Below are 25,562 nucleotides of genomic sequence, written 5' to 3'. Positions count from 1 at the left end.
TAGAACGTAATACTCTGGAATGCTCTGGGTACACGGTTAGAACGGTAATACTCTGAAATAGTCTGGGTACACGGTTAGAACGGTAATACTCTGGGAACACAGTTAGAACGTAATACTCTGGAATGCTCTGGGTACACGGTTAGAACGGTAATACTCTGGAATGCTCTGGGTACACGGTTAGAACGGTAATACTCTGAAATACTCTGGGTACACGGTTAGAACGGTAATACTCTGGAATAGTCTGGGTACACGGTTAGAACGATAATTCTCTGGAATACTCTGGGAACACGGTTAGAACGATAATACTCTGGAATACTCTGGGAACACGGTTAGAACGGTAATACTCTGGAATGCTCTGGGTACACGGTTAGAACGGTAATACTCTGGGAACACAGTTAGAACGTAATACTCTGGAATGCTCTGGGTACACGGTTAGAACGGTAATACTCTGAAATAGTCTGGGTACACGGTTAGAACGGTAATACTCTGGGAACACAGTTAGAACGTAATACTCTGGAATGCTCTGGGTACACGGTTAGAACGGTAATACTCTGGAATGCTCTGGGTACACGGTTAGAACGGTAATACTCTGAAATACTCTGGGTACACGGTTAGAACGGTAATACTCTGGAATAGTCTGGGTACACGGTTAGAACGATAATTCTCTGGAATACTCTGGGAACACGGTTAGAACGATAATACTCTGGAATACTCTGGGAACACGGTTAGAACGGTAATACTCTGGAATGCTCTGGGTACACGGTTAGAACGGTAATACTCTGGGAACACAGTTAGAACGTAATACTCTGGAATGCTCTGGGTACACGGTTAGAACGGTAATACTCTGGAATGCTCTGGGTACACGGTTAGAACGGTAATACTCTGGAATGTTCTGGGTACACGGTTAGAACAAAAATAATCTGGAATACTCTGGGAACGCAGTTAGAACAATAATACTCTGGAATGCTCTGGGTACACGGTTAGAACAATAATAATCTGGAATACTCTGGGAACGCAGTTAGAATAAATAACATTAAAATACAATAACGTGCAGATGCTTTTTACTCTGTATTTAATAATATTGTAGAATACTCTATAATACTGTATATAAAGACACCTGTTTCAATAAAGTGTCTTCTCTTCACCATCTCTCTGCCTCTCCCTCCCTCCCTCCCTCCCTCCCTCCCTCCCTCCCTCCCTCCCTCCCTCTGTAGAATGGTCAGGTCATGTTCTGTGAGGAAGTGTTCCTGGACCACAGGTCTCCCAGTATGAGACAGTTCCTACAGAGTGCTGTCCATCTGCAGCTCTTCAAACAGGTACCTGTGTGTGTGATGTGGTGTGTGTGGTGTGTGTATATCAGTATGAGTGCCCTCCTCCTCCTGCAGCTCTTCCAACAGGTGAGTTCATCTCAAGACAGGACGCTGCCCTCTGCTGTTCTGGGGATGCCATAACAAAACAAACATGAGAACAAGTAGCACACACACGCATGCGGATATCAAATGTCCTCGTGGAATGGAGGTGTAAAACAAACAAGAAAAACAGGTCAACATACAAACATCAAAAGGTCATTTGTAGTCTAGATGTCTGACCATCAGCAAAAGAGAATAATCCACATTCTGCAATAATCCACATTCTGCAATAATCCACATTCTGTAATAATCCACATTCTGTAATAATCCACATTCTGTAATAATCCACATTCTGTAATAATCCACATTCTGTAATAATCCACATTCTGTAATAATCCACATTCTGCAATAATCCACATTCTGTAATAATCCACATTCTGTAATAATCCACATTCTGCAATAATCCACATTCTGTAATAATCCACATTCTGCAATAATCCACATTCTGTAATAATCCACATTCTGTAATAATCCACATTCTGCAATAATCCACATTCTGTAATAATCCACATTCTGTAATAATCCACATTCTGCAATAATCCACATTCTGTAATAATCCACATTCTGTAATAATCCACATTCTGTAATAATCCACATTCTGCAATAATCCACATTCTGTAATAATCCACATTCTGTAATAATCCACATTCTGTAATAATCCACATTCTGTAATAATCCACATTCTGCAATAATCCACATTCTGTAATAATCCACATTCTGTAATAATCCACATTCTGTAATAATCCACATTCTGCAATAATCCACATTCTGTAATAATCCACATTCTGTAATAATCCACATTCTGTAATAATCCACATTCTGTAATAATCCACATTCTGTAATACAGCTCCACTTCCTTAGGTGTTCATTGTCACAACAATTCAACCGTTATGTCTTTGTCAGGATGACAGAAAAAACAGTTCTAAGTTTATTATTAGAAACATATTGATATTCAGTAGAATGATCTTCTCAGGGTTGAATAGGAGTCACTATGATGTACTAACGAAGCAGTTCATTGACTGGGTTTTGCTTTTCAGTTTATTGATGGACGTCTGGAGCTGCTGAACAGAGGGATGGAGCCAGACGACCTGTTTGAACAAGAGATGCTACAGTGTGGAACAGCAGAAGCAGGTGTCTGTCTGTCTGTCTGTCTGTCTGTCTGTCTGTCTGTCTGTCTGTCTGTCTGTCTGTCTGTCTGTCTGTCTGTCTGTCTGTCTGTCTGTCTGTCTGTCTGTCTGTCTGTCTGTCTGTCTGTCTGTCTGTCTGTCTGTCTGTTTAAGTCCTCACAAACCGATGCTGGCCAAATCAAATCAAATGTATTTATATAGCCCTTCTTACATCAGCTTATATCTCAAAATGCTGTACAGAAACCCAGCCTAAAACCCCAAACAGCAAGCAATGCAGGTGTAGAAGCACGGTGACTAGGAAAAACTCCCTAGAAAGGCCAAAACCTAGGAAGAAACCTAGAGAGGAACCAGGCTATGAGGGGTGGCCAGTCCTCTTCTGGCTGTGCCGGTTGGAGATTATAACAGAACATGGCCAAGATGTTCAAATGTTCATAAATGACCAGCATGGTCAAATAATAATAATCACAGTAGTTATCGAGGGTGTAGCAAGTCAGCACCTCAGGAGTAAATGTCAGTTGGCTTTTCATAGCCGATCATTAAGAGTATCTCTACCGCTCCTGCTGTCTCTAGAGAGTTGAAGTGCATCAATAAGTGCATTGACAACGTCGTCCCCACAGTGACCGTATGTACATATCCCAACCAGAAGTCATGGATTACAGGCAACATCCACACCGAGCTAAAGGCTAGAGCTGCCACTTTCAAGGAGCGGGACACTAATCCGGACACTTATAAGAAATCCTGTTATGCCCTCAGACAGGCAAAGCGTCAATACAGGACTAATATTGAATCCTACTACACCGGCTCTGACGGTCGTCGGATGTGGCAGGGCTTGAACATTCTTACGGACTACAAAGGGAAACCCAGCTGCGAGCTGCCCAGTGACGCGAGCCTATCAGACGAGCTAAATGCCTTTTATGCTCGCTTTGAGGCAAACAACACTTAAGCATGCATAAGAGCACCAGCTGACGACTGATGCGGAGCCAGATGGATTACCAGGACGTGTACTCAAAGCATGCGCGGACCAACTGGCAAGTGTCTTCAATGACATGTTCAACCTCTCCCTGACCGAGTCTGTAATACCTACATGTTTCAAACAGACCACCATAGTCCCTGTGCCCAAGGAAGTGAAGGTAACATGCCTATATGATTACCCGCCGTGGCGTTCACGTCGGTTGCCATTAAGGTTTTTTGAAAGGCTGGTCATGAGTCACATCAACACCATCATGCCAGACACCCTGGACCCACTCCAATTCGCATACCGCCCCAACAGATCCACAGATGACACAATCTCAATCGCACTCCACACTGCCCTTCCCCACCTGGACAAAAGAAACACCTACGTGAGAATGCTGTTCATTGACTACAGCTCAGCGTTCAACACCATAGTGCCCTCAAAGCTCATCACTAAGCTAATGACCCAGGGACTAAACACCTCCCTCTGCAACTGGATCCAGGACTTTCTGACGGGCCGCCCCCAGGGAGGTAAGGGTAGACAACAACACATCTGCCACGCTGATCCTCAACACGGGCGACCCTCAAGTGTGCGTGCTTAGTCCTCTCCTGTATTCCCTGTCCACCCACGACTGCATGGCCAAGCACGACTCCAACACCATCATTAAGTTTACTGACGACACAACAGTTGTAGGCCTGATCACCGACAACGATGAGACAGCCTATAAGGAGGAGGTCAGAGACCTGGCAGTGTGGTGCCAGTACAACAACCTCTACCTCAATGTGAGCAAGACAAAGGAGCTGAACGTGGACTATAGGAAAGGGAGGGCAGAAAAGACCACCATTAACATCGACGGGGCTGAAGTGGAGCAGGTCGAGAGTTTCGGGTTCCTTGGTGTCCACATCACCAATGAATTATCATGGTCCAAACACACCAAGACAGTTGTGAAGAGGGCACGAAAACACCTTTTCCCTCCTCAGGAGACTGAAAAGATTTGGCATGGGTCCCCAGATCGTCAAAAGGTTTTACAGCTGCACCATCGAGAGCATCCTGACCGGTTGCATCACCACTTGGTATGGCAACTGCTCGGCATCTGACCGTAAGGCGCTACAGAGGGTAGTGTGTACAGCCCAGTACATCACTGGGGCCAAGGTTCCTGACATCCAGGACCTCTATACTAGGCGGTGTCAGAGGAAGGCTATGCATAGTCACTTTACAAATTACCTCGATTAACCTGCACCCCCCGCACATTGACTCGGTACCGAAGGCCACAAAAATTGTCAAAGACTCCAGTCACCCAAGTCATAGACTGTTCTCTCTGCTACTGCACGGCAAACGGTACCAGAGCACCAAGTCTAGGACCAAAAGGCTCCTTAACAGCTTCTACCCCCAAGCCATAAGACTGCTGAAAAATTAATAACTCTCTCTCTCTCTTTCAGGAAGCACCAAAGCCTATCATCAACTGGTGGGCAACCTGAAGGTAAGAACTTACAGTGTTCTGTAATTTACAAAACACACATCTTTTACACTTACTTGCTATTGGTTAAATAATGTCTCAAGTGTTCTGATTGGTCTGTCTGATTATTTTGCTCTGTTGGTAGAAAGGGGGAGGAGCTCTCATCCTTAACGTCAAGTCTAAGACTCACATGTACAAGTCGGTAAGTGCGTAGTCTGTGTGTGTGTCTGTGTGTCTTTGTGTGAGTGTGTGTGTGTGTGTGTGTGTGTGTGTGTGTGTGTGTGTGTGTGTGTGTGTGTGTGTGTGTGTGTGTGTGTGTGTGTGTGTGTGTGTGTGTGTGTGTGTGTGTGTGTGTGTGTGTGTGCTCCCTTAGTGAAATATGGTTTCCTACTAATTATTTTCTGTCTTTTCTTTCAGGCCAAACGTGGCTTGAGGAACTTTCTATCACCCAAGGTATGTGTTGTTGTTGTTGTTTTGTAGTGTGTGTGTGTGTGTGTGTGTGTGTGTGTGTGTGTGTGTGTGTGTGTGTGTGTGTGTGTATGTGTGTGTGTGTGTGTGTGTGTGTGTGTGTGTGTGTGTGTGTGTGTGTGTGTGTGTGTGTGTGTGTGTGTGTGTGTGTGTGTGTGTGTGTGTGTGTGTGTGTGTGTGTGTTCATCCTCTCTCTATATATGTGCAGGAGCAGGTTGAGATTCTGTCCCTTAAGAGAGGCAACTCCGTGTCCGGAACACACACACACCGCCGCAAACAATCAGACTGCCTTCAGAGCCGTTTACCAATCACACAACACTTTGGGAAGGTAAGACCTCCCTCTATTACCAATCACACAACACTTTGGGAAGGTAAGACCTCCCTCTATTACCAATCACACAACACTTTGGGAAGGTAAGACCTCCCTCTATTACCAATCACACAACACTTTGGGAAGGTAAGACCTCCCTCTATTACCAATCACACAACACTTTGGGAAGGTAAGACCTCCCTCTATTACCAATCACACAACACTTTGGGAAGGTAAGACCTCCCTCTATTACCAATCACACAACACTTTGGGAAGGTAAGACCTCCCTCTATTACCAATCACACAACACTTTGGGAAGGTAAGACCTCCCTCTATTACCAATCACACAACACTTTGGGAAGGTAAGACCTCCCTCTATTACCAATCACACAACACTTTGGGAAGGTAAGACCTGCCTCTATTACCAATCACACAACACTTTGGGAAGGTAAGACCTCCCTCTATTACCAATCACACAACACTTTGGGAAGGTAAGACCTCCCTCTATTACCAATCACACAACACTTTGGGAAGGTAAGACCTGCCTCTATTACCAATCACACAACACTTTGGGAAGGTAAGACCTCCCTCTATTACCAATCACACAACACTTTGGGAAGGTAAGACCTGCCTCTATTATCAATCACACAACACTTTGGGAAGGTAAGACCTCCCTCTATTACCAATCACACAACACTTTGGGAAGGTAAGACCTCCCTCTATTATCAATCACACAACACTTTGGGAAGGTAAGACCTGCCTCTATTACCAATCACACAACACTTTGGGAAGGTAAGACCTGCCTCTATTACCAATCACACAACACTTTGGGAAGGTAAGACCTGCCTCTATTACCAATCACACAACACTTTGGGAAGGTAAGACCTGCCTCTATTATCAATCACACAACACTTTGGGAAGGTAAGACCTGCCTCTATTACCAATCACACAACACTTTGGGAAGGTAAGACCTCCCTCTATTACCAATCACACAACACTTTGGGAAGGTAAGACCTCCCTCTATTACCAATCACACAACACTTTGGGAAGGTAAGACCTCCCTCTATTACCAATCACACAACACTTTGGGAAGGTAAGACCTGCCTCTATTATCAATCACACAACACTTTGGGAAGGTAAGACCTGCCTCTATTACCAATCACACAACACTTTGGGAAGGTAAGACCTCCCTCTATTACCAATCACACAACACTTTGGGAAGGTAAGACCTGCCTCTATTATCAATCACACAACACTTTGGGAAGGTAAGACCTGCCTCTATTACCAATCACACAACACTTTGGGAAGGTAAGACCTCCCTCTATTACCAATCACACAACACTTTGGGAAGGTAAGACCTCCCTCTATTACCAATCACACAACACTTTGGGAAGGTAAGACCTCCCTCTATTACCAATCACACAACACTTTGGGAAGGTAAGACCTGCCTCTATTATCAATCACACAACACTTTGGGAAGGTAAGACCTGCCTCTATTACCAATCACACAACACTTTGGGAAGGTAAGACCTCCCTCTATTACCAATCACACAACACTTTGGGAAGGTAAGACCTGCCTCTATTATCAATCACACAACACTTTGGGAAGGTAAGACCTGCCTCTATTACCAATCACACAACACTTTGGGAAGGTAAGACCTGCCTCTATTACCAATCACACAACACTTTGGGAAGGTAAGACCTCCCTCTATTACCAATGTATTTATAAAGCCCTTTTTACATCAGCAGATGTCACAAAGTGCTATACAGAAACCCAGCCTAAAACCCCAAACAGCAAGCAATGCAGATGTAGAAGCACGGTGGCTAGGAAAAACTCCCTAGAAAGGCAGGAACGTAGGAAGAAACCAGGCTCTGAGAAGTGGCCAGTCCTCTTCTGGCTGTGCCGGGTGGAGATTATAACAGTACATGGCCTTTTAAGGCCAGATTGTTCTTCAAGATGTTCAAACGTTCATAGACGATCAGCAGGGTCAAATAATAATCACAGTGGTTGTAGAGAGTGCAACAGGTCAGTACCTCAGGAGTAAATGTCAGTTGGCTTTTTATAGCCGAGCATTCAGAGGTCGAGACAGCAGGTGCGGTAACAGGTTAACCTCTTCTATTGTGATGATTTTGCTATGTCTTGCTGTGTCGCATTATGACATGCCTATGTCTTGTTCTGTCGCGCTATGTCAGTCTCGTCCCCGTCGTCCAGTTAACAAACAAGGCTGTCTCCTTGACGACGAGAACACACAAGAGAACAGAGACACCTGGGAAGAAGACTGGCAGGACAGGTGAGAGAGAGAGGGCGGGAGAGTGAGAGTGAAGAGTATGAATGAGAGACAGGAAGAGAGAGGGTGGTGAGTGAGTGAGTGAGTGAGTGAGTGAGTGAGTGAGTGAGTGAGTGAGTGAGTGAGTGAGTGAGTGAGTGAGTGAGTGAGTGAGTGAGTGAGTGAGTGAGTGAGTGAGTGAGTGAGTGAGTGAGTGAGTGAGTGAGTGAGTGAGTGAGTGAGTGAGTGAGAAAAATAGAGAGGGTGAGTGAGTCAGAGACACAGACTGAGTCAGAGAGTGATGGAACCAAAATGTTCATCCATATGTGTGTATCAGTGCTGTCTCAGGCCCCGTGGCAGACCCAGAGCTCCAGGAGGAGGAGGGGGGAGACTCAGGTATGTGTGACCCAGAAGAGATGGACCTCCTGGGGGAGATCTTTGACACGCTGAGTGCCCGGAGCTCCCATGACCGCGGCCTGCTCTACGGGACACGAAGTCTAGACCTGTTTGGACCTGATACTACTGACTACATCAGACAGGTGAGGACAGCACATGACAGGTCACACACACACGGAAACATCCCAGACACAGACCTCATCTCCTCACCCTGTGTGTCAACAGAGGGGCCTGGCCACTCCCAGTCAGGAGAGTCTAGGCGTGTCCATCGGTGGGAGTGGCAGTCTGCACAGCTGGAACCAGGAGGAGGGGCTACATTACATGGGGGAGGGGCCAGAACAGACAGATGATTCTGATTGCCTAGGAGAGGGACAGGCGTTGTCAGAGGAAGCATCAGAAACACCTCAAGGAAGAAGAGAGGACGGGAGGAGAGAGGAGTGGAGAGAGGAGGGAAGGAGAGAGGAGGGGGTGGAAAAGGGGTTGGTGGAGGCAGAGGAGCTTAAAGAGAGGAAAGAGGTGGGGATGGAGAGATGGAATGTTCTGAGGCAAGGAGGGCAGGATGATCAACAGATGGAGGAGAGGAAGAGGGATGAAGACATCACTATGGAGCCAAAGATTCAGTCTGAATGTGTGGATGAGAATGGGAAGCGGAAAGAAGTGGAGGGAGAGAAAGAGAGAGAGAAGATGCAAAATGACAGAGGTAAAGACCAGCAACAAGAAGAGGAGAACCAGGGGCAGGAGAGAGGCCCCAAGACACCAGGAGAATTACCCAGGAACAGAGGCCCAAGGCCGGGTACTGAGTCTAGGGCCGGGGCCGGGGCAGTGGAGGACAACCAGGAAGGAGACAGACTCTTCCCCAAAACCACTGCTTTTCCTGGGCCTGAGAACGGCACAGCAACCCGTGCTTCTAAACAACCCCTGGGTCAGCTAGAAAGAGAAGAAAAAGGGGAGGAAATAGAGGTGGGACCCACACCCCTTTCTCCCAGTGTTCCATCTGCTGTAGCACTGTTCCAGTCACCGGCCTCCGTGCAAACCCTCCATGGGAAGGCTCAGACCAGGGGCTCACCTAAACCCAGTAAGCCCAGCAACACACCTCGGACCTGGGACACTATACAGAAGAGCTGCCCTCAGGAACCCAACAACACCCAGGTCTCACCGAATGACAGAGCTGGACCTGTCATAGCCACACCTGTCCTGACTATGCCTATAAATAACCAATCAGAACCAGGGGGGAACGCCATAGCTCAGGAAGACCCGCCCCCTGTCAAGGTGTCTGAGCTGAAGAAGAGATTTGAGGCTTGATGATTGGTGCAGGACTGTTTGAGTGGCGCATAGCTCAGCCAATGATTTTGCTGTTTTCAAAGACTGAGGGACTTGCTGAGTCAGAGTAGAAATTGGGATGGGAAGTGAAACTCAGGAACATGAAGCGCTCTGAATGTTGCAAGTAGAAATAGAATGAATAGAATTGACACAATCCCATATTCTAACCGACAGACAGTAATTCCGGTTCTACACCATACATTTCTATCTGAACATTCTGTAACGTTCTTATACAGGTCTATGATGTAATGCATAAGGCCAGAAGTTTTTCTCAGGGTGTATTCACTTGGAAGCAAACGGAACCCAACGGGAAGGGACCGTTCTGAATCTTTCCAATAGAAACTCTCATTTCCGTTGGAAAATATTTTCAGTTTGGATTAAACTGTTACCATTGCAAAACGTTTTGACACAACGCTAAACATTTTGCTACATTGTGCGACTATTGAATATCAGTGGTGGAAAAAGTAGCCAATTGTCATACTTGAGTAAAAGTATATACCTTAATAGAAAATGACTCAAGTAAAAGTCACCCATTAAAATTCTACTTGAGTAAAAGTCTAAAAGTATTTGGTTTTAAATATACTTAAGCATTAAAAGTAAATGTAATTGATAAAATGTACTTAAGCATCAAAAGTAAAAGTACAAATAATTTCAAATTCCTTATATTAAGCAAACCAGACAGCACAATTTTCTTTACAGATAGCCAGGGGAACACTCAGACATAATTTACAAATACAGCATTTGTGTTTAGTGAGTCCGCAAGATCAGGTAGTAGGGATGACCAGGGACGTCCTCTTGATAAGTGTGTGAATTTGACCATTTTCCTGTCAAAATGTAACGAGTACTTTTGGATGTCAGGGAAAATGTATGGAGTAAAAATTACATAATTTTCTTAAAGAATGTAGTGAAGTAAAATTTGTCAAAAATAGTAAAGTAATGTGGGGATACCAAAAAAAAACTGACTTAAGTAGTACTTGAAAGTATTTTTACTTAAGTACTTTACACCACTGCTGAATACACCCCTGATCATGTCACATGACATCCAGGATCCAGTTCTGTCCGATCCCTCTGACTGATGTCGCTGGTTGTATTGTCCTTAGATGACCAGCAGGTGGGGCTTGTGGAACATGAACACATTAACTCAATGCACTGAATAAATGGAAGTTTTATACTTTTTGAGAGGAGTTTTATTTTTTTCACATGGATAATATCATCAGAAGTGCATTAGAAATCATTCATTGTGTCTTAGCTCACCATTCTTCATTTTCAAGATATAAAAACACACACACACACACACACACTAATGTTTTATACAAGGGATAAACTTAATTCATGGTTTGTATACAAGTAACAGTATAACTGCCATAATAAAGAGAGACATTTTGCATATAGAGTAACTTTTAAATTCCCTTTCCTCTGTATGACTGACCTAATCAACAACTAGTCCACCTGCAGGTAAACATGTCAACAACTAGTCCACCTACAGGTAAACATGTCAACAACTAGTCCACCTACAGGTAAACATGTCAACAACTAGTCCAACTGCAGGTAAACATGTCAACAACTAGTCCACCTGCAGGTAAACATGTCAACAACTAGTCCACCTGCAGGTAAACATGTCAACAACTAGTCCACCCGCAGGTAAACATGTCAACAACTAGTCCACCTACAGGTAAACATGTCAACAACTAGTCCACCTACAGGTAAACATGTCAACAACTAGTCCACCTACAGGTAAACGTGTCAACAACTAGTCCACCTACAGGTAAACGTGTCAACAACTAGTCCACCCGCAGGTAAACATGTCAACAACTAGTCCACCCGCAGGTAAACATGTCAACAACTAGTCCACCTACAGGTAAACATGTCAACTAGTCCACCTACAGGTAAACGTGTCAACAACTAGTCCACCTGCAGGTAAACATGTCAACAACTAGTCCACCTACAGGTAAACATGTCAACAACTAGTCCACCTGCAGGTAAACATGTCAACAACTAGTCCACCTACAGGTAAACATGTCAACAACTAGTCCACCTGCAGGTAAACATGTCAACAACTAGTCCACCTGCAGGTAAACATGTCAACAACTAGTCCACCTGCAGGTAAACAATTCAGCATTCCCCTGCTGACACACTGATGTCAACATCAGCACAGTTGGAGAAACTGGAGAGAACATGGCACATCCACCAGGCATGTTCAGGCATATTTAACAAGAAACTTCATATACAGATACCTTTACACAATACATACAAAACATTGTTACCAATAACCCATTCTGGCTTCATGTACAGGGTAGAGGAGAGTGAGGCAATGGTAGTGACAGAGAGAGGGAGGAAAAGAGAGGGTTTATATATGTGTGTGTGTGTGTGTGTGTGTGTGTGTGTGTGTGTGTGTGTGTGTGTGTGTGTGTGTGTGTGTGTGTGTGTGTGTGTGTGTGTGTGTGTGTGCAGCGTCCAGGCTAGAGTGTGTGTATCAGATGAGTCTCTCCTCCTTGGGCAGGGGCAGGCCTGGTCTCTCAGCCCCCCGTGGTCCTGTCTGTTTGCTCTCCTCCGCACTGGGCCGATACATTCCCTCCATCCTTCTCTTCTTCCTGATCACACAGCCCATCAGGGCCAGGGCCAGACACAGCAGTAGGGCCAGACCTGGGACTAACACAGACCACACCCCCCATGACGGCCTTGGTAACGACAACACCATGTTCATGACGACGGGCCCTGAGTCAGAGAGAGAGGAGGGGGATGAGAGAGAGAAGCAGGTACACAGGCAGACAGATACACAGACAATAGGTAGACGGATGTCTCACTCACCTGAGGGTTAGAGGTGACACTGCTGGTCTTTGCTCTCACATCTGGACCAATGGGGACACAGCAGCCAGACTGACAGTGAGGGGTGCCTGTCTCTAGAGAGACAGAGTGTTGGAGAGCATCAATGAGCCAGGCCATATCAGTGAATTCAGCCCCTTTGAGGCTTTAAGGGAGTCTCTCAACAGGGTCCAGAGACAGTCTAAATCAGTGTCTCTCAACGGGGTCCAGAGACAGTCTGAAACAGTATCTCTCAACGGGGTCCAGAGAAAGTCTAAAACAGTGTCTCTCAACCGGGTCCAGAGACAGTCTAAAACAGTGTCTCTCAACGGGGTCCAGAGACAGCCTGAAACAGTGTCTCTCAACCGGGTCCAGAGAAAGTCTGAAACAGTGTCTCTCAACCGGGTCCAGAGACAGTCTGAAACAGTGTCTCTCAACGTGTCCAGAGACAGTATGAAACAGTGTCTCTCAACCGGGTCCAGAGACAGTCTGAAACAGTGTCTCTAAACGTGTCCAGAGACAATCTGAAACAGTGTCTCTCAACCGGGTCCAGAGACAGTATGAAAGTGTCTCTCAACGGGGTCCAAAGACAGTCTGAAACAGTGTCTCTCAACCGGGTCCAGAGACAGTCTGAAACAGTGTCTCTCAACCGGGTCCAGAGACAGTCTGAAACAGTGTCTCTAAACCGGGTCCAGAGACAGTCTGAAACAGTGTCTCTCAACCGGGTCCAGAGACTAGAGGTCGACCGATTAATCGGATTTGCCGATTAATTAGGGCCGATTTCAAGGTTTCATAACAATCGGTAGTCGGCATTTTTAGACGCCGATTAAGGCCGATTACATTGCACTCCACGGGGAGTCTACGTGGCAGGCTGACTACCTGTTACGCGAGGGCAGCAAGGAGCCAAGGTAAGTTGCTAACTAGCATTAAACTTATCTTATAAAAAACAATCAATCTTAACATAAATCACTAGTTAACTACAAATGGTTGATGATATTACTAGTTTATCTAGCATGTCCTGCGTTGCATATAATCAATGTGGTGCCTTTTAATTTATCATCGAATCACAGCCTACTTCGCCAAACAGGTGATTTAACAAGCGCATTCGCGAAAAAAAGCACTGTCGTTGGACCAATGTACCTAACCATAAACATCAACGCCTTTCTTTAAAATCAATACACAAGTATATATTTTTAAACCTGCATATTTAGTTAACATTGCCTGCTAACATGATTTTATTTTAACTAGGGAAATTGTGTCACTTCTCTTGCGTTCTGGGAAAGCAGAGTCAGGGTATATGCAGCCGTTTGGGCCGCCTGGCTCGTGGCGAACTGTGTGAAGACCATTTCTTCCTAACAAAGACCGTAATTAATTTGCCAGAATTGTACATAATTATGACATAACATTGAAGGTTGTGCAATGTAACAGCAATATTTAGACTTATGGATGCCACCCGTTAGATAAAATACGGAACGGTTCCGTATTTCACTGAAAAAATAAACGTTTTGTTTTCGAAATGATAGTTTCCGGATTTGACCATAAGGGTCGTATTTCTGTGTGTTTATTATATTATAATTAAGTCTATGATTTGTTAGAGCAGTCTGACTGAGCGATGGTAGGCAGCAGCAGGCTCGTAAGCATTCCTTCAAACAGCACTTTCCTGCGTTTGCAAGCAGCCCTTCGCTGTGCTTCAAGCATTGCGCTGTTTATGACTTCAAGCCTATCAACTCCCGAGATTAGGCTGGCATAACTAAAGTGCCTATAAGAACATCCAAAAGTCAAAGGTACATGAAATACAAATGGTATAGAGAGAAATAGTCTTATAATTCCTATAATAACTACAACCTAAAACTTCTTAACCGGGGATATTGAAGACTCGTGTTAAAAGGAACCACCAGCTTTCATATGTTCTCATGTTCTGAGCAAGGAACTTAAACGTTAGCTTTCTTACATGGCACATATTGCACTTTTACTTTCTTCTTGTGTTTTTGCATTATTTAAACGAAATTGAACACGTTTCATTATTTATTTGAGACTAATTTGATTTTATTTATGTATTATATTAAGTTAAAATAAAAGTGTTCATTCAGTATTGTTGTAATTGTCTTCATTACAAATATATATAGGGTGCCACTTGGGACACACCCCCAGTCAGAGATGAAACAGCACAAACACTGTTGGAGAGTCTGAACATTCCTAGCGGTGAGATCGTTAATGATCTGCTCAAAGCCAGGGTTGGAGAGTCTGAACATTCCTAGCGGTGAGATCGTTAATGATCTGCTCAAAGCCAGGGTTGGAGAGTCTGAACATTCCTAGCGGTGAGATCGTTAATGATCTGCTCTGGGTAAACAATAGTACACTGATCAACACTACACTGAAACCACGAGTTGCACAACATACAGGAAACGCAACGTATTTACTTTACTGTCCAAACAACCATTCCTAAACAGCCACCGTGTGACTAGAATCTGAATACGGAATAATGAAATGCATTATCAAGTAAGTTGAAGCAACTAATAAACTCTAGGACTAGACCCATTTAAAAAACGACCGATTCTTGATGCTTTATTTTAAAATCTGCTCAAACTGCAAATTACCATTCCATTGTACGGATCGCCTGTCAAAGTAAGTATTATAAATAAACTAATATTTGAATTCAGAGCGAAACCCAGCCACATACACACGTCATTTCAAAGCGCCGATAGAAGGAATATCTGCCCAGCTGTTGGAATGCGACCGAGCCTGCTACACCTGTTTTCAGATGCATCAATTCTAACGCGTTGCAGTTACAAAGAAATAAAACCATCCCAAAACGGTCTAAACACGGCTTTCAGCATTCGAAGCCTATCAAGCTAAAGTTCCACTGCTAAAACTAACCTAGGCCTACTTTAATTACTTGTCAATAACACTGCCGACACTATCAAGTCTGCACTACTATACGGACCTATCAAACAACACTGGCGATTGTTTAATTTAGGTGTTTTCCATGGACTTACCTGCTGATTACAACGAGCTATTTTCCGAAGTCAGTGGGCGGTATGAAACAGTAGTCCTCTTGGTGTAGACTGGCGATGTCCTAGGGCTACTTAGGAGATTTCGCGATTATCTTTAAAACTACATTCACGGTGTCAGCCCGGTAACTTCTCTACGACGCTCACCATAGCGTACCTGTCCATATGCAAACGAGGACAGTTGTCACATGTACCGCAAGAGCCAATCAGTACCTACTACCAAATGATCGCCTTTCTCTGTCTCTGTCTCACTCGCTCATACACACACACACCGTTGTGGAGAAACAAAACAGGCCTTCTGTAGTCTACATCTTTAACAAATAGTGTAAAACAGTGTCAGGGGGCTCTGGTCAAAACGAGTGCATTGTCTAAGTAACAGGGCGTTGACTAAAGGTAGACACCGTCTGTGAGTTCTATGCAGTTGCATAACTCATTGTAGCCTAATACAGAGGGAGTATGGACTGGAGAGGAGTTTTACCTTTTAGGATTCGGGAATATACTCTGGTAGAAACTGACCAGTCAATTCTGTACACAGTGACTGTCTGCCTATTCAGCTGTATGTATTGTTATGAAACAGGCAGGGAGTGCGGCTCGGACAGTCAATGTTCTGGCCCCAAGCCCAGCGCGCCATCGATTGTGAAACACAAGTATGCTCAAGTGGCAGAGTCAATATCAGCGTTTATAAACCAGGGTCGCTACAATATACACACACACAGACAGGGGGAGAACGGCTCGGCCGGGACAGAGCAGATGGAATGGCATCAAACACCTGGAAACCATGTATTTGATACCATTCCACTGATTCCGCTCCAGCCATTACCACCAGCCCGTTCTCCCCAATTAAGGTGCCACCAACCCCCTGTGACACACACACACACAAGCTGGTCTTTATTTAAGTCACAATCCTGAGTTTGTGTTTCAGCAGAGTGCAACATCATCAGCTAATAGACATGAATCACTCTCCTCAACTCATTGTTTAGTCATTTTGTTAATTGTGCAGCGTTTATGCTGCTAGTACTGGAGGCCTACTTTCTGCAAAATCTCAATCTGAACTATTCACTCCCATCACTAGATGGCAGCGTAAGGTTTCTCGTTCAACCTTCCTCAGTTCTTACAGCCGGAAGAGAGAAGAAGAAACGCTGCTGGATTTCGTGACGTTCCGAGGACCATTTCCGAACACACTGGCGGGAGTGAGAATGTTATCCTCTAGCTACAAAATAACCGAAAACTACAAACAAAAAACCTGCCAAAGCAAGCTTTTGTTTAATTTATTTTGAAAACGAATCTAGCAAGCAGGTGTTATATTGCAAGCAATTGAAATTGACAGAGTTTGCAGGAGAGAAGACGGTAACAACCAGCAGAAGGACGCCATACACGTAAATCTTTAGTCAAAGAGACTGAATTGTTAACGTTGGCTAGTTTATTATTTTCCGTCCTGCCTTTATCTGCAACGTCAAGGGAGATAAACGAGCTAAATTCGATAAATTTTCAAATTATTAATCTGCTACGCTTTCAAGACTACTGAAAAGAAATGGCTAAAGTTCAAGTGTTGAATGTCGCTGTGTTGGACAACCCAAGTCCTTTTGGGAACCCGTTTCAGTTCGAGATTACGTTCGAATGCATGGAGGATTTACCGGAGGGTGAGTGGTAACGTTATTCTGTTGCTAACTTATTTTTATTTTTTTTAAATCTAGCAAACGTATGTAGATTACTAACTATAGTATTATTGTGTAATTACAATGTAGCTAACCGTTGCCTTTTAGGTGCAACAACAGTTTGCTTAAATGTATCTTTCAATTAACTTTACATGTATATGTTTATAGCTAACTACTTAGATAAATTCAAATATGTTGGTATTGTTTGAGTAAGTCAGCTATTTGTGTTGACACTTCATCAGAATTTGGCGCCCGCGCGTATTGTTCACGTTTCCGGTCCTTCTCTGACATCTGGGTGGACTCGAGCCGATTGGTGCGCTAACAGAGTACCATGTCAGACAGTGGAACTACTTACGAATAAATTGCGGGAAAAACGTATTTCTTCTCCTATGTCATTTTTATAACCGATAAATAGCTATTTCCACTAATGAGAAGAAACCTATCCTGCCCGCATTAAAGTGGAGGTGGTGGGACAACACTTAGTGAGTGGTTGTCGGAAATAGCATTCTATTCCCTATATAGTGTAGTCTCTGAGCTTTATGGGACCTGGTCACAAATAGTGCACTAGTGAATAGATGGGTTTTAAACGTAGTGTGTGTGTGTGGTAAACTTAAATTAAAATCAAATTGTATTTGTCACATCTGCCCAAAACAACAGGTGTAGACCCGGCTCGGAACATTGGGTCCTTTTCTTCCCAGCAACACCTTTAGGTCCTTTTCTGCCCAGCAACACCTTTAGGTCCTTTTCTTCCCAGCAACACCTTTAGGTCTCCCTTTCAGATAACCTCCTGGATGTTTAGACTGTCTGGTCCTTTTCTTCCCAGCAACACCTTTAGGTCCTTTTCTGCCCAGCAACACCTTTAGGTCTCCCTTTCAGATAACCTCCTGGATGTTTAGCTTGTTGTGGCCTTTTAAAGCAGGCCTTCAGACTCCTCGTTTTTGGCTGACCTACCCTTCCTCCAAGATTGTTGATTTTATGATATGGTTATTTATATATATATATATACACTTATTTTTATGCATTTTTGTATAATGAAAAGCGTTTAACCATTTAAAAAAATATTATTAGACTTACTTACGGGCCATTTCCCAACAATGCAGTTAAAAAGTAAGAACAATTTCCAAAAAAGGAAATAGTAGCACAATTAAATAAAACTATATACTAGGAGTATCTGTACCGAGTCAATGTGCAGGGTTACGAGGTAATTTAGGTAATATGGGGCGGCAGGGTAGCTTAGTGGTTAGAGCGTTGGACTAGTAACCGAAAGGTTGCAAGATCGAATCCCCGAGCTGACAAGGTACAAATCTGTCGTTCTGCCCCTGAACAAGGCAGTTAACCCACTGTTCCTAGGCCGTCATTGTAAATAAGAATTTGTTCTTAACGGACTTGCCTAGTTAAATAAAGGAATAAAAAAAATGTGTACATGTAGGTGTACATGTAAAAGTGACAAACCAATTAGAATAGATAGTAAACAGAGTGCGTGCGTTGGAGTGTCAGTGTAGCATTTGTGTTGGTAGAGTCCATTGAGTGTGTTGGTAGAGTCCATTGAGTGCATAGAGCCGGTGCAAGAGTCTCAGTGCAATTAAAAAGTGGATCAATGTAAATATTCAGTGTAGCCATGTGATTAACTGTTCAGCAGACTTATGGCTCAGGGGTAGAAGCTGTTCAGGTGCCTTTTGGATCTAGACTTGCCGTGCGGTAGCATAGAGAACTGGGTGGCTGGAGTCTTTGACAACTTTTAGGGCCTTCCTCTGACACCGCCTGGTATAGAGGTCCTGGATGGCAGTGAATTCGGCCCCAGTGATGTACTGCACCATACGCACTACCCTCTGGAGCGCCTTGCGGCCGGATGCCAAGCAGTTGCCATACCAAGCGGAGAAGCAGCCAGTCAATATTCTCTCAATGGTGCAGCTGTAGAACATTTTGAGGTTCTGAGGACCCGTGCCAAATCTTTTCAGTCATCTCCTTTGTCTTGCTGATGTTGAGGGAGAGGTTGTTGTCCTGGCACCACACTGCCAGGAAGTCCAGGATCCAGTTGCAGAGGGAGGTGTTTAGTCCCAGGGTCCTTAGCTTTTTGGGCCCTATGGTGTTGAATGCTGAGCTGTAGGCAATAAACAGCATTTTCACATAGGTGTTCCATTTGTCCAGTTGGGAAAGGGCAGTCTGGAGTGAAATAGAGATTGCATCATCTGTGGCTCTGTTGGGGCGGTATGTGAATTGGAGTGGGTCCAGGGTGTCTGGCATGATTGTGTTGATATGAGCCATGATCAGCCTTTCAAAGCACTTCATGGCTACAGATGCGAGTGCTACGGGGCGATAGTCATTTATGCAGGTTACCTTAGTGTTCTAGGGAACAGGGACTATGGTGGTCTGCTTGAAACATGTAGGTATTACAGACTGGGTCAGGGAAGTTAATGTGTGTGTGTGTGTGTGTGTGTGTGTGTGTGTGTGTGTGTGTGTGTGTGTGTGTGTGTGTGTGTGTGTGTGTGTGTGTGTGTGTGTGTGTGTGTGTGTGTGTGTGTGTGTGTGTGTGTGTGTGTGTGTGTGTGTGTGTGTGTGTGTGTGTGTGTGTGTGTGTGTGTGTGTGTGTGTGTGTGTGTGTGTGTGTGTGTGTGTGTGTTTAGACCTGGAGTGGAAGATCATCTATGTGGGCTCAGCAGAGAGTGAGGAGTATGATCAGACTCTGGACTCAGTTCTGGTCGGACCAGTACCGGCAGGCAGACACATGTTTGTGTTCCAGGTGAGACACACTGAGTGACTGATACACACACCCCTCCATCTCTCTCTATAGTTCTCTCCTCCCTCTATCTCTTTCTTCTCCTCCCACCTCTCCTTCCTCTCATCAGATCATCTCTTTATCTTCCTACCTTCTTCCCACCCTCTTTTCTCTCCTCTCCTCCTCCCTTTCTCCCTCTCATCACCCCATCTCTCTCTCCTCCAGGCGGATGCCCCCAACACCGGGCTGATTCCTGAGAGTGATGCTGTTGGGGTAACCGTGGCGCTCATCACCTGCACCTACAACGGACAGGAGTTCATCCGTATCGGTTACTATGTCAACAATGAGTACACCGACCCAGAGCTCCGAGAGAACCCACCGGTCAAACCAGCCTACACACAGGTAATACACACTGATACACACACACACACACACCAGACTACACACAGGCAATACACACTGATACACACCAGACTACACACAGGTAATACACACTGATACACACCAGACTACACACAGGTAATACACACTGATACACACACACCAGACTACACACAGGTAATACACACTGATACACACCAGACTACACACAGGTAATACACACTGATACACACACACCAGACTACACACAGGTAATACACACTGATACACACAGGTAATACACACTGATACACACACACCAGACTACACACAGGTAATACACACTGATACACACCAGACTACACACAGGTAATACACACTGATACACACCAGACTACACACAGGTAATACACACTGATACACACCAGACTACACACAGGTAATACACACTGATACACACACACCAGACTACACACAGGTAATACACACTGATACACACCAGACTACACACAGGTAATACACACTGATACACACACACCAGACTACACACAGGTAATACACACTGATACACACCAGACTACACACAGGTAATACACACTGATACACACACACACACACCAGACTACACACAGGTAATACACACTGATACACACCAGACTACACACAGGTAATACACACTGATACACACCAGACTACACACAGGTAATACACACTGATACACACACACCAGACTACACACAGGTAATACACACTGATACACACACACCAGACTACACACAGGTAATACACACTGATACACACACACACCAGACTACACACAGGTAATACACACTGATACACACACACCAGACTATACACAGGTAATACACACTGATACACACATACCAGACTATACACAGGTAATACACACTGATACACACACACCAGCCTACACACAGGTAATACACACTGATACACACACACCAGCCTACACACAGGTAATACACACTGATACACACACACCAGACTACACACAGGTAATACACACTGATACACACACACCAGACTACACACAGGTAATACACACTGATACACACACACCAGACTACACACAGGTAATACACACTGATACACACACACACCAGACTACACACAGGTAATACACACTGATACACACACACCAGACTACACACAGGTAATACACACACACACACACCAGACTACACACAGGTAATACACACTGATACACACACACACACACACACACCAGACTACATACAGGTAATACACACTGATACACACACACCAGACTACACACAGGTAATACACACTGATACACACACCAGACTACACACAGGTGATACACACACACCAGACTACACACAGGTAATACACACTGACACACACACACACACCAGACTACACACAGTTAATACACCTTGATACACACACACCAGACTACACACAGGTAATACACACTGACACACACACACCAGACTACACACAGGTAATACACACTGATATACACACACACACACACCAGACTACACACAGGTAATACACACTGATACACACACACACACACACACCAGACTATACACAGGTAATACATACTGATACACACACAGCAGACTACACACAGGTAATACACACACCAGACTACACACAGGTAATACACACTGATACACACACACACCAGACTATACACAGGTAATACACACTGATACACACACACCAGACTACACACAGGTAATACACACTGATACACACACACCAGACTACACACAGGTAATACACACTGATACACACACACACCAGACTACACACAGGTAATACACACTGATACACACACACACCAGACTACACACAGGTAATACACACTGATACACACACACACCAGACTACACACAGGTAATACACACTGATACACACACACACCAGACTACACACAAGTAATACACACTGATACACACACACCAGACTACACACAGGTAATACACACTGATACACACACACCAGACTTCACACAGGTAATACACACTGATACACACACACACACACCAGCCTATACACAGGTAATACACACTGATACACACACACACCAGACTACACACAGGAAATACACACTGATACACACACACACCAGACTACACACAGGTAATACACACTGATACACACACACACCAGACTATACACAGGTAATACACACTGATACACACAAACACCAGACTACACACAGGTAATACACACACACACACACACACACCAGACTACACACAGGTAATACACACTGATACACACACACACCAGACTATACACAGGTAATACACACTGATACACACACACCAGACTACACACAGGTTATACACACGATGATACACACACACACCAGACTACACACAGGTAATACACGATGATACACACACCAAAAAATCACAAAACATGAAAAATCAACGTGATGCAAAACAGGAAATGATTGTTGTAAAGGAATCGGTTCTTGTGAACGATTCTCGCCACAGTTTGAAATCGGAAATAGACTATTTTTGGAATGGACTCCCAGCCTTAATTCCCGAACCATAACTCTCCCCGTAACCCCCTCCTCCAGCTGCAGAGGAACATCCTGGCCTCTAACCCCCGTGTGACCCGGTTCCATATCAACTGGGACGGCTGTTCAGACAAGATGGAGGACAGTGAGAACGTAGACCCCTCCCCCAACAGCAGCAGTAGCAGCAGCGTTGTGCCCTCATCCTGTTTAGCTGGCAAGGCGTTATCTGTAGGACTGATGTCTGGTAACTCTATGGACTGTCTGTAGAACACAGCCACCCCACCAGCATTGCCTTGCCACGTTCTACTCCAGCAGTGGCCAGTCTTTGGCAGGAAGGTTGAGTCACTGTTATAAACCAGCTGTACTGTAGGGTATACGGTTTCCCTCCTTCACACAGCAACACCTCTCTCTGTCTCCGTCTCCACTGGCACCCTATTCCCTCCATAGTGCACCTCCTTTTTAAACAGGGCCCTCTGCTCCAATGTAGTGCACTATCACAGAACAGGGTGCCATGTCAGACTCCTGATCCAAAAAGTCCTGTCCAACCAATCCCCGATCTGGGATTACTTCCAGGAAGGTAGGCCTCTAGAGGGCGACAGATGTCTAGGAAAAAGCCTCACCCCACAGGGCGACTCCAGGACTGTTCAGGCCTCAATTCCATTTCCATTCAGGAAGTACTCTAACTCCAATTCACATCAAGGCTTTTCAATGAAGAAAAATGTAGAATTGGAATTTGTTTTACTTACCGAATAGAATGTAAAAGGACTTGATCCCAAACCTGGTTATGTGTCCCAAATGTCAGTCTGTTCCCTACATAGTGCACTACTTTTGACTAGAGTTGTCCAGGGCCCATAGGACTGTTGTCAGAAGTAGGGCACTATGTAGGGGATAGGGTACCATTTGGGAGGCATCATGTGTTGTAGTTGGGTTGGGGGAGGGGTTTGTTTATGTCAATCATGTGACTGTTGTTATTTTACTGTATATACCTTTGATTCATTAGCGCTTAAGAGATGTCATGGTTTGTTTTGTATTTTGTTTTGCATTGTAATATTTGTGACAATGAAAGTAATAATAATAAACATGTGTTGTTTTTAAAAGGTGTGTAGTGAGTGTATTGTAACTACTGTGTGTATTGTAAATACTGTGTGTATTGTAAATACTGTGTTATGTTTTCAACTGGAGAGGTTACATCACTGAGATGGTGAGTGGGGGAGTGTGGAGAGGGGAGATTAGGAGGGGTGGAGAAGAGGCTTGCTAGAAGCTGTGAGCCTGACTGCTTCTCTCTCGCTGTGTTTCATTCATAAAATGCAGCAGGAGGAAGAGCTTCTCCACCATTTCACTATGAGACTTGCCTCATGTTGCTAAGCAACTGCATCGGAGGGGGGTGGGGGCTCTGCTCATTCTTATCCCTCTTGAATGAACCATTCCTCCATCCCAATGTTCAGTGATCCTGTCTCTTGTCCGTCTGCACCCCCTCCATTCCTCCATCCCAATGTTCAGTGATCCTGTCTCTTGTCCGTCTGCACCCCCTCCATTCCTCCATCCCAATGTTCAGTGATCCTGTCTCTTGTCCCTCTAAACCCCCTCCATTCCTCCATCCCAATGTTCAGTGATCCTGTCTCTTGTCCCTCTGCACACCCTCCATTCCTCCATCCCAATGTTCAGTGATCCTGTCTCTTGTCCATCTGCACCCCCTCCATCCCAATGTGTTCAGTGATCCTGTCTCTTGTCCCTCTGCACCCCCTCCATTCCTCCATCCCAATGTGTTCAGTGATCCTGTCTCTTGTTCATCTGCACCCCCTCCATTCCTCCATCCCAATGTGTTCAGTGATCCTGTCTCTTGTTCATCTGCACCCCCTCCATTCCTCCATCCCAATGTGTTCAGTGATCCTGTCTCTTGTTCATCTGCACCCCCTCCATTCCTCCATCCCAATGTGTTCAGTGATCCTGTCTCTTGTTCATCTGCACCCCCTCCATTCCTACATTCCAATGTGTTCAGTGATCCTGTCTCTCTTCTCCCTCTGCACTGATCTTAGAACAAAGGATGGATCAAATCACTGTGGTAGATATTAAGATTAGTACTTTGTGTTCTTCTCATAACTGTCCAGTACCTTCACATTAGTGCTGAGGAAGGAGAGAGGAGACCTTAGTGCTGAGGAAGGAGAGAGGAGACCTTAGTGCTGAGGAAAGGAGAGAGGAGACCTTAGTGCTGAGGAAGGAGAGAGGAGACCTTAGTGCTGAGGAAAGGAGAGAGGAGACCTTAGTGCTGAGGAAAGGAGAGAGGAGACCTTAGTGCTGAGGAAAGGAGAGAGGAGACCTTTGTGCTGAGGAAGGAGAGAGGAGACCTTTGTGCTGAGGAAGGAGAGAGGAGACCTTTGTGCTGAGGAAGGAGAGAGGAGACCTTTGTGCTGAGGAAGGAGAGAGGAGACCTTTGTGCTGAGGAAGGAGAGGAGACATTAGTGCTGAGGAAGGGGAGAGGAGACATTAGTGCTGAGGAAGGGGAGAGGAGACCTTAGTGCTGAGGAAAGGAGAGAGGAGACCTTAGTACTGAGGAAAGGGGAGAGGAGACCTTAGTGCCGAGGAAGGAGAGAGGAGACCTTAGTGCCGAGGAAGGAGAGATGAGACCTTAGTGCTGAGGAAGGAGAGAGGAGACCTTAGTGCTGAGGAAGGGGAGAGGAGACCTTAGTGCTGAGGAAGGGGAGAGGAGACCTTAGTGCTGAGGAAGGAGAGAGGAGACCTTAGTGCTGAGGAAGGAGAGAGGAGACCTTAGTGCCGAGGAAGGAGAGATG

At 44.9% G+C, this 25,562-nt stretch overlaps 2 protein-coding genes and 1 long non-coding RNA gene across 5 annotated transcripts in view; 2 read left to right on the top strand and 1 right to left on the bottom strand.

Annotated features, from left to right (window-relative positions):
- dennd1c (DENN domain containing 1C) overlaps positions 1-8,802 on the top strand; it is a gene marked incomplete at its 3' end in the record, with an annotated part of 26,089 nt that extends 17,287 nt beyond the window's left edge. Inside the window, exons 11-19 of the mRNA XM_038967792.1 lie at positions 1,215-1,316; positions 2,447-2,540; positions 4,928-4,968; positions 5,090-5,146; positions 5,362-5,397; positions 5,621-5,740; positions 7,916-8,013; positions 8,327-8,528; positions 8,611-8,802. Of these exons, the coding sequence (XP_038823720.1) occupies positions 1,215-1,316; positions 2,447-2,540; positions 4,928-4,968; positions 5,090-5,146; positions 5,362-5,397; positions 5,621-5,740; positions 7,916-8,013; positions 8,327-8,528; positions 8,611-8,802 (942 nt within the window). The remainder of the gene's footprint in view (positions 1-1,214; positions 1,317-2,446; positions 2,541-4,927; positions 4,969-5,089; positions 5,147-5,361; positions 5,398-5,620; positions 5,741-7,915; positions 8,014-8,326; positions 8,529-8,610) is intronic.
- Positions 8,803-10,874: 2,072 nt separating this feature from the next.
- Positions 10,875-16,015, bottom strand: LOC120019219. Of its 3 annotated transcripts, none has more exons than XR_005472308.1 (4): positions 15,997-16,015; positions 15,504-15,675; positions 12,514-12,605; positions 10,875-12,420 (listed from the first exon to the last, which is right to left on the bottom strand). It is a non-coding gene; the product is annotated as an uncharacterized LOC120019219 (long non-coding RNA). The 3 variants fall into 3 exon arrangements; XR_005472310.1 differs by lacking the exon at positions 15,997-16,015 and having other exon boundaries at positions 10,875-11,771; positions 11,803-12,420; positions 15,504-15,925; XR_005472307.1 differs by lacking the exon at positions 15,997-16,015 and having other exon boundaries at positions 15,504-15,903.
- On the top strand, positions 15,154-23,863 carry LOC120019140 (histone chaperone asf1b-B-like). The gene is made up of 4 exons (XM_038962421.1): positions 15,154-17,158; positions 19,798-19,913; positions 20,115-20,291; positions 22,834-23,863. Exons 1-4 carry the CDS (start codon positions 17,050-17,052, stop codon positions 23,038-23,040), a joined length of 609 nt encoding a protein of 202 aa, XP_038818349.1. The 5' UTR covers positions 15,154-17,049; the 3' UTR covers positions 23,041-23,863.
- Positions 23,864-25,562: the final 1,699 nt, after the last annotated feature.

This window comes from Salvelinus namaycush, chromosome 2 (assembly GCF_016432855.1).
Source record: "Salvelinus namaycush isolate Seneca chromosome 2, SaNama_1.0, whole genome shotgun sequence".
In the NCBI taxonomy this organism is placed as follows: Eukaryota; Metazoa; Chordata; class Actinopteri; order Salmoniformes; family Salmonidae; genus Salvelinus; species Salvelinus namaycush.
This window is presented reverse-complemented; position numbering and strand designations above follow the sequence as displayed.

What these genes read in the sequence shown, in the direction of transcription:
- LOC120019140 (XM_038962421.1), top strand. Translation starts at nt 17,050, where the DNA reads ATGGCTAAAGTTCAAGTGTTGAATGTCGCTGTGTTGGACAACCCAAGT. An exon ending in CATGGAGGATTTACCGGAGG is followed by an intron (nt 17,159 to 19,797) that starts GTGAGTGGTAAC and finishes GTGTGTGTTTAG; the next exon opens with ACCTGGAGTGGAAGATCATC. An exon ending in TCAAACCAGCCTACACACAG is followed by an intron (nt 20,292 to 22,833) that starts GTAATACACACT and finishes CCCCTCCTCCAG; the next exon opens with CTGCAGAGGAACATCCTGGC.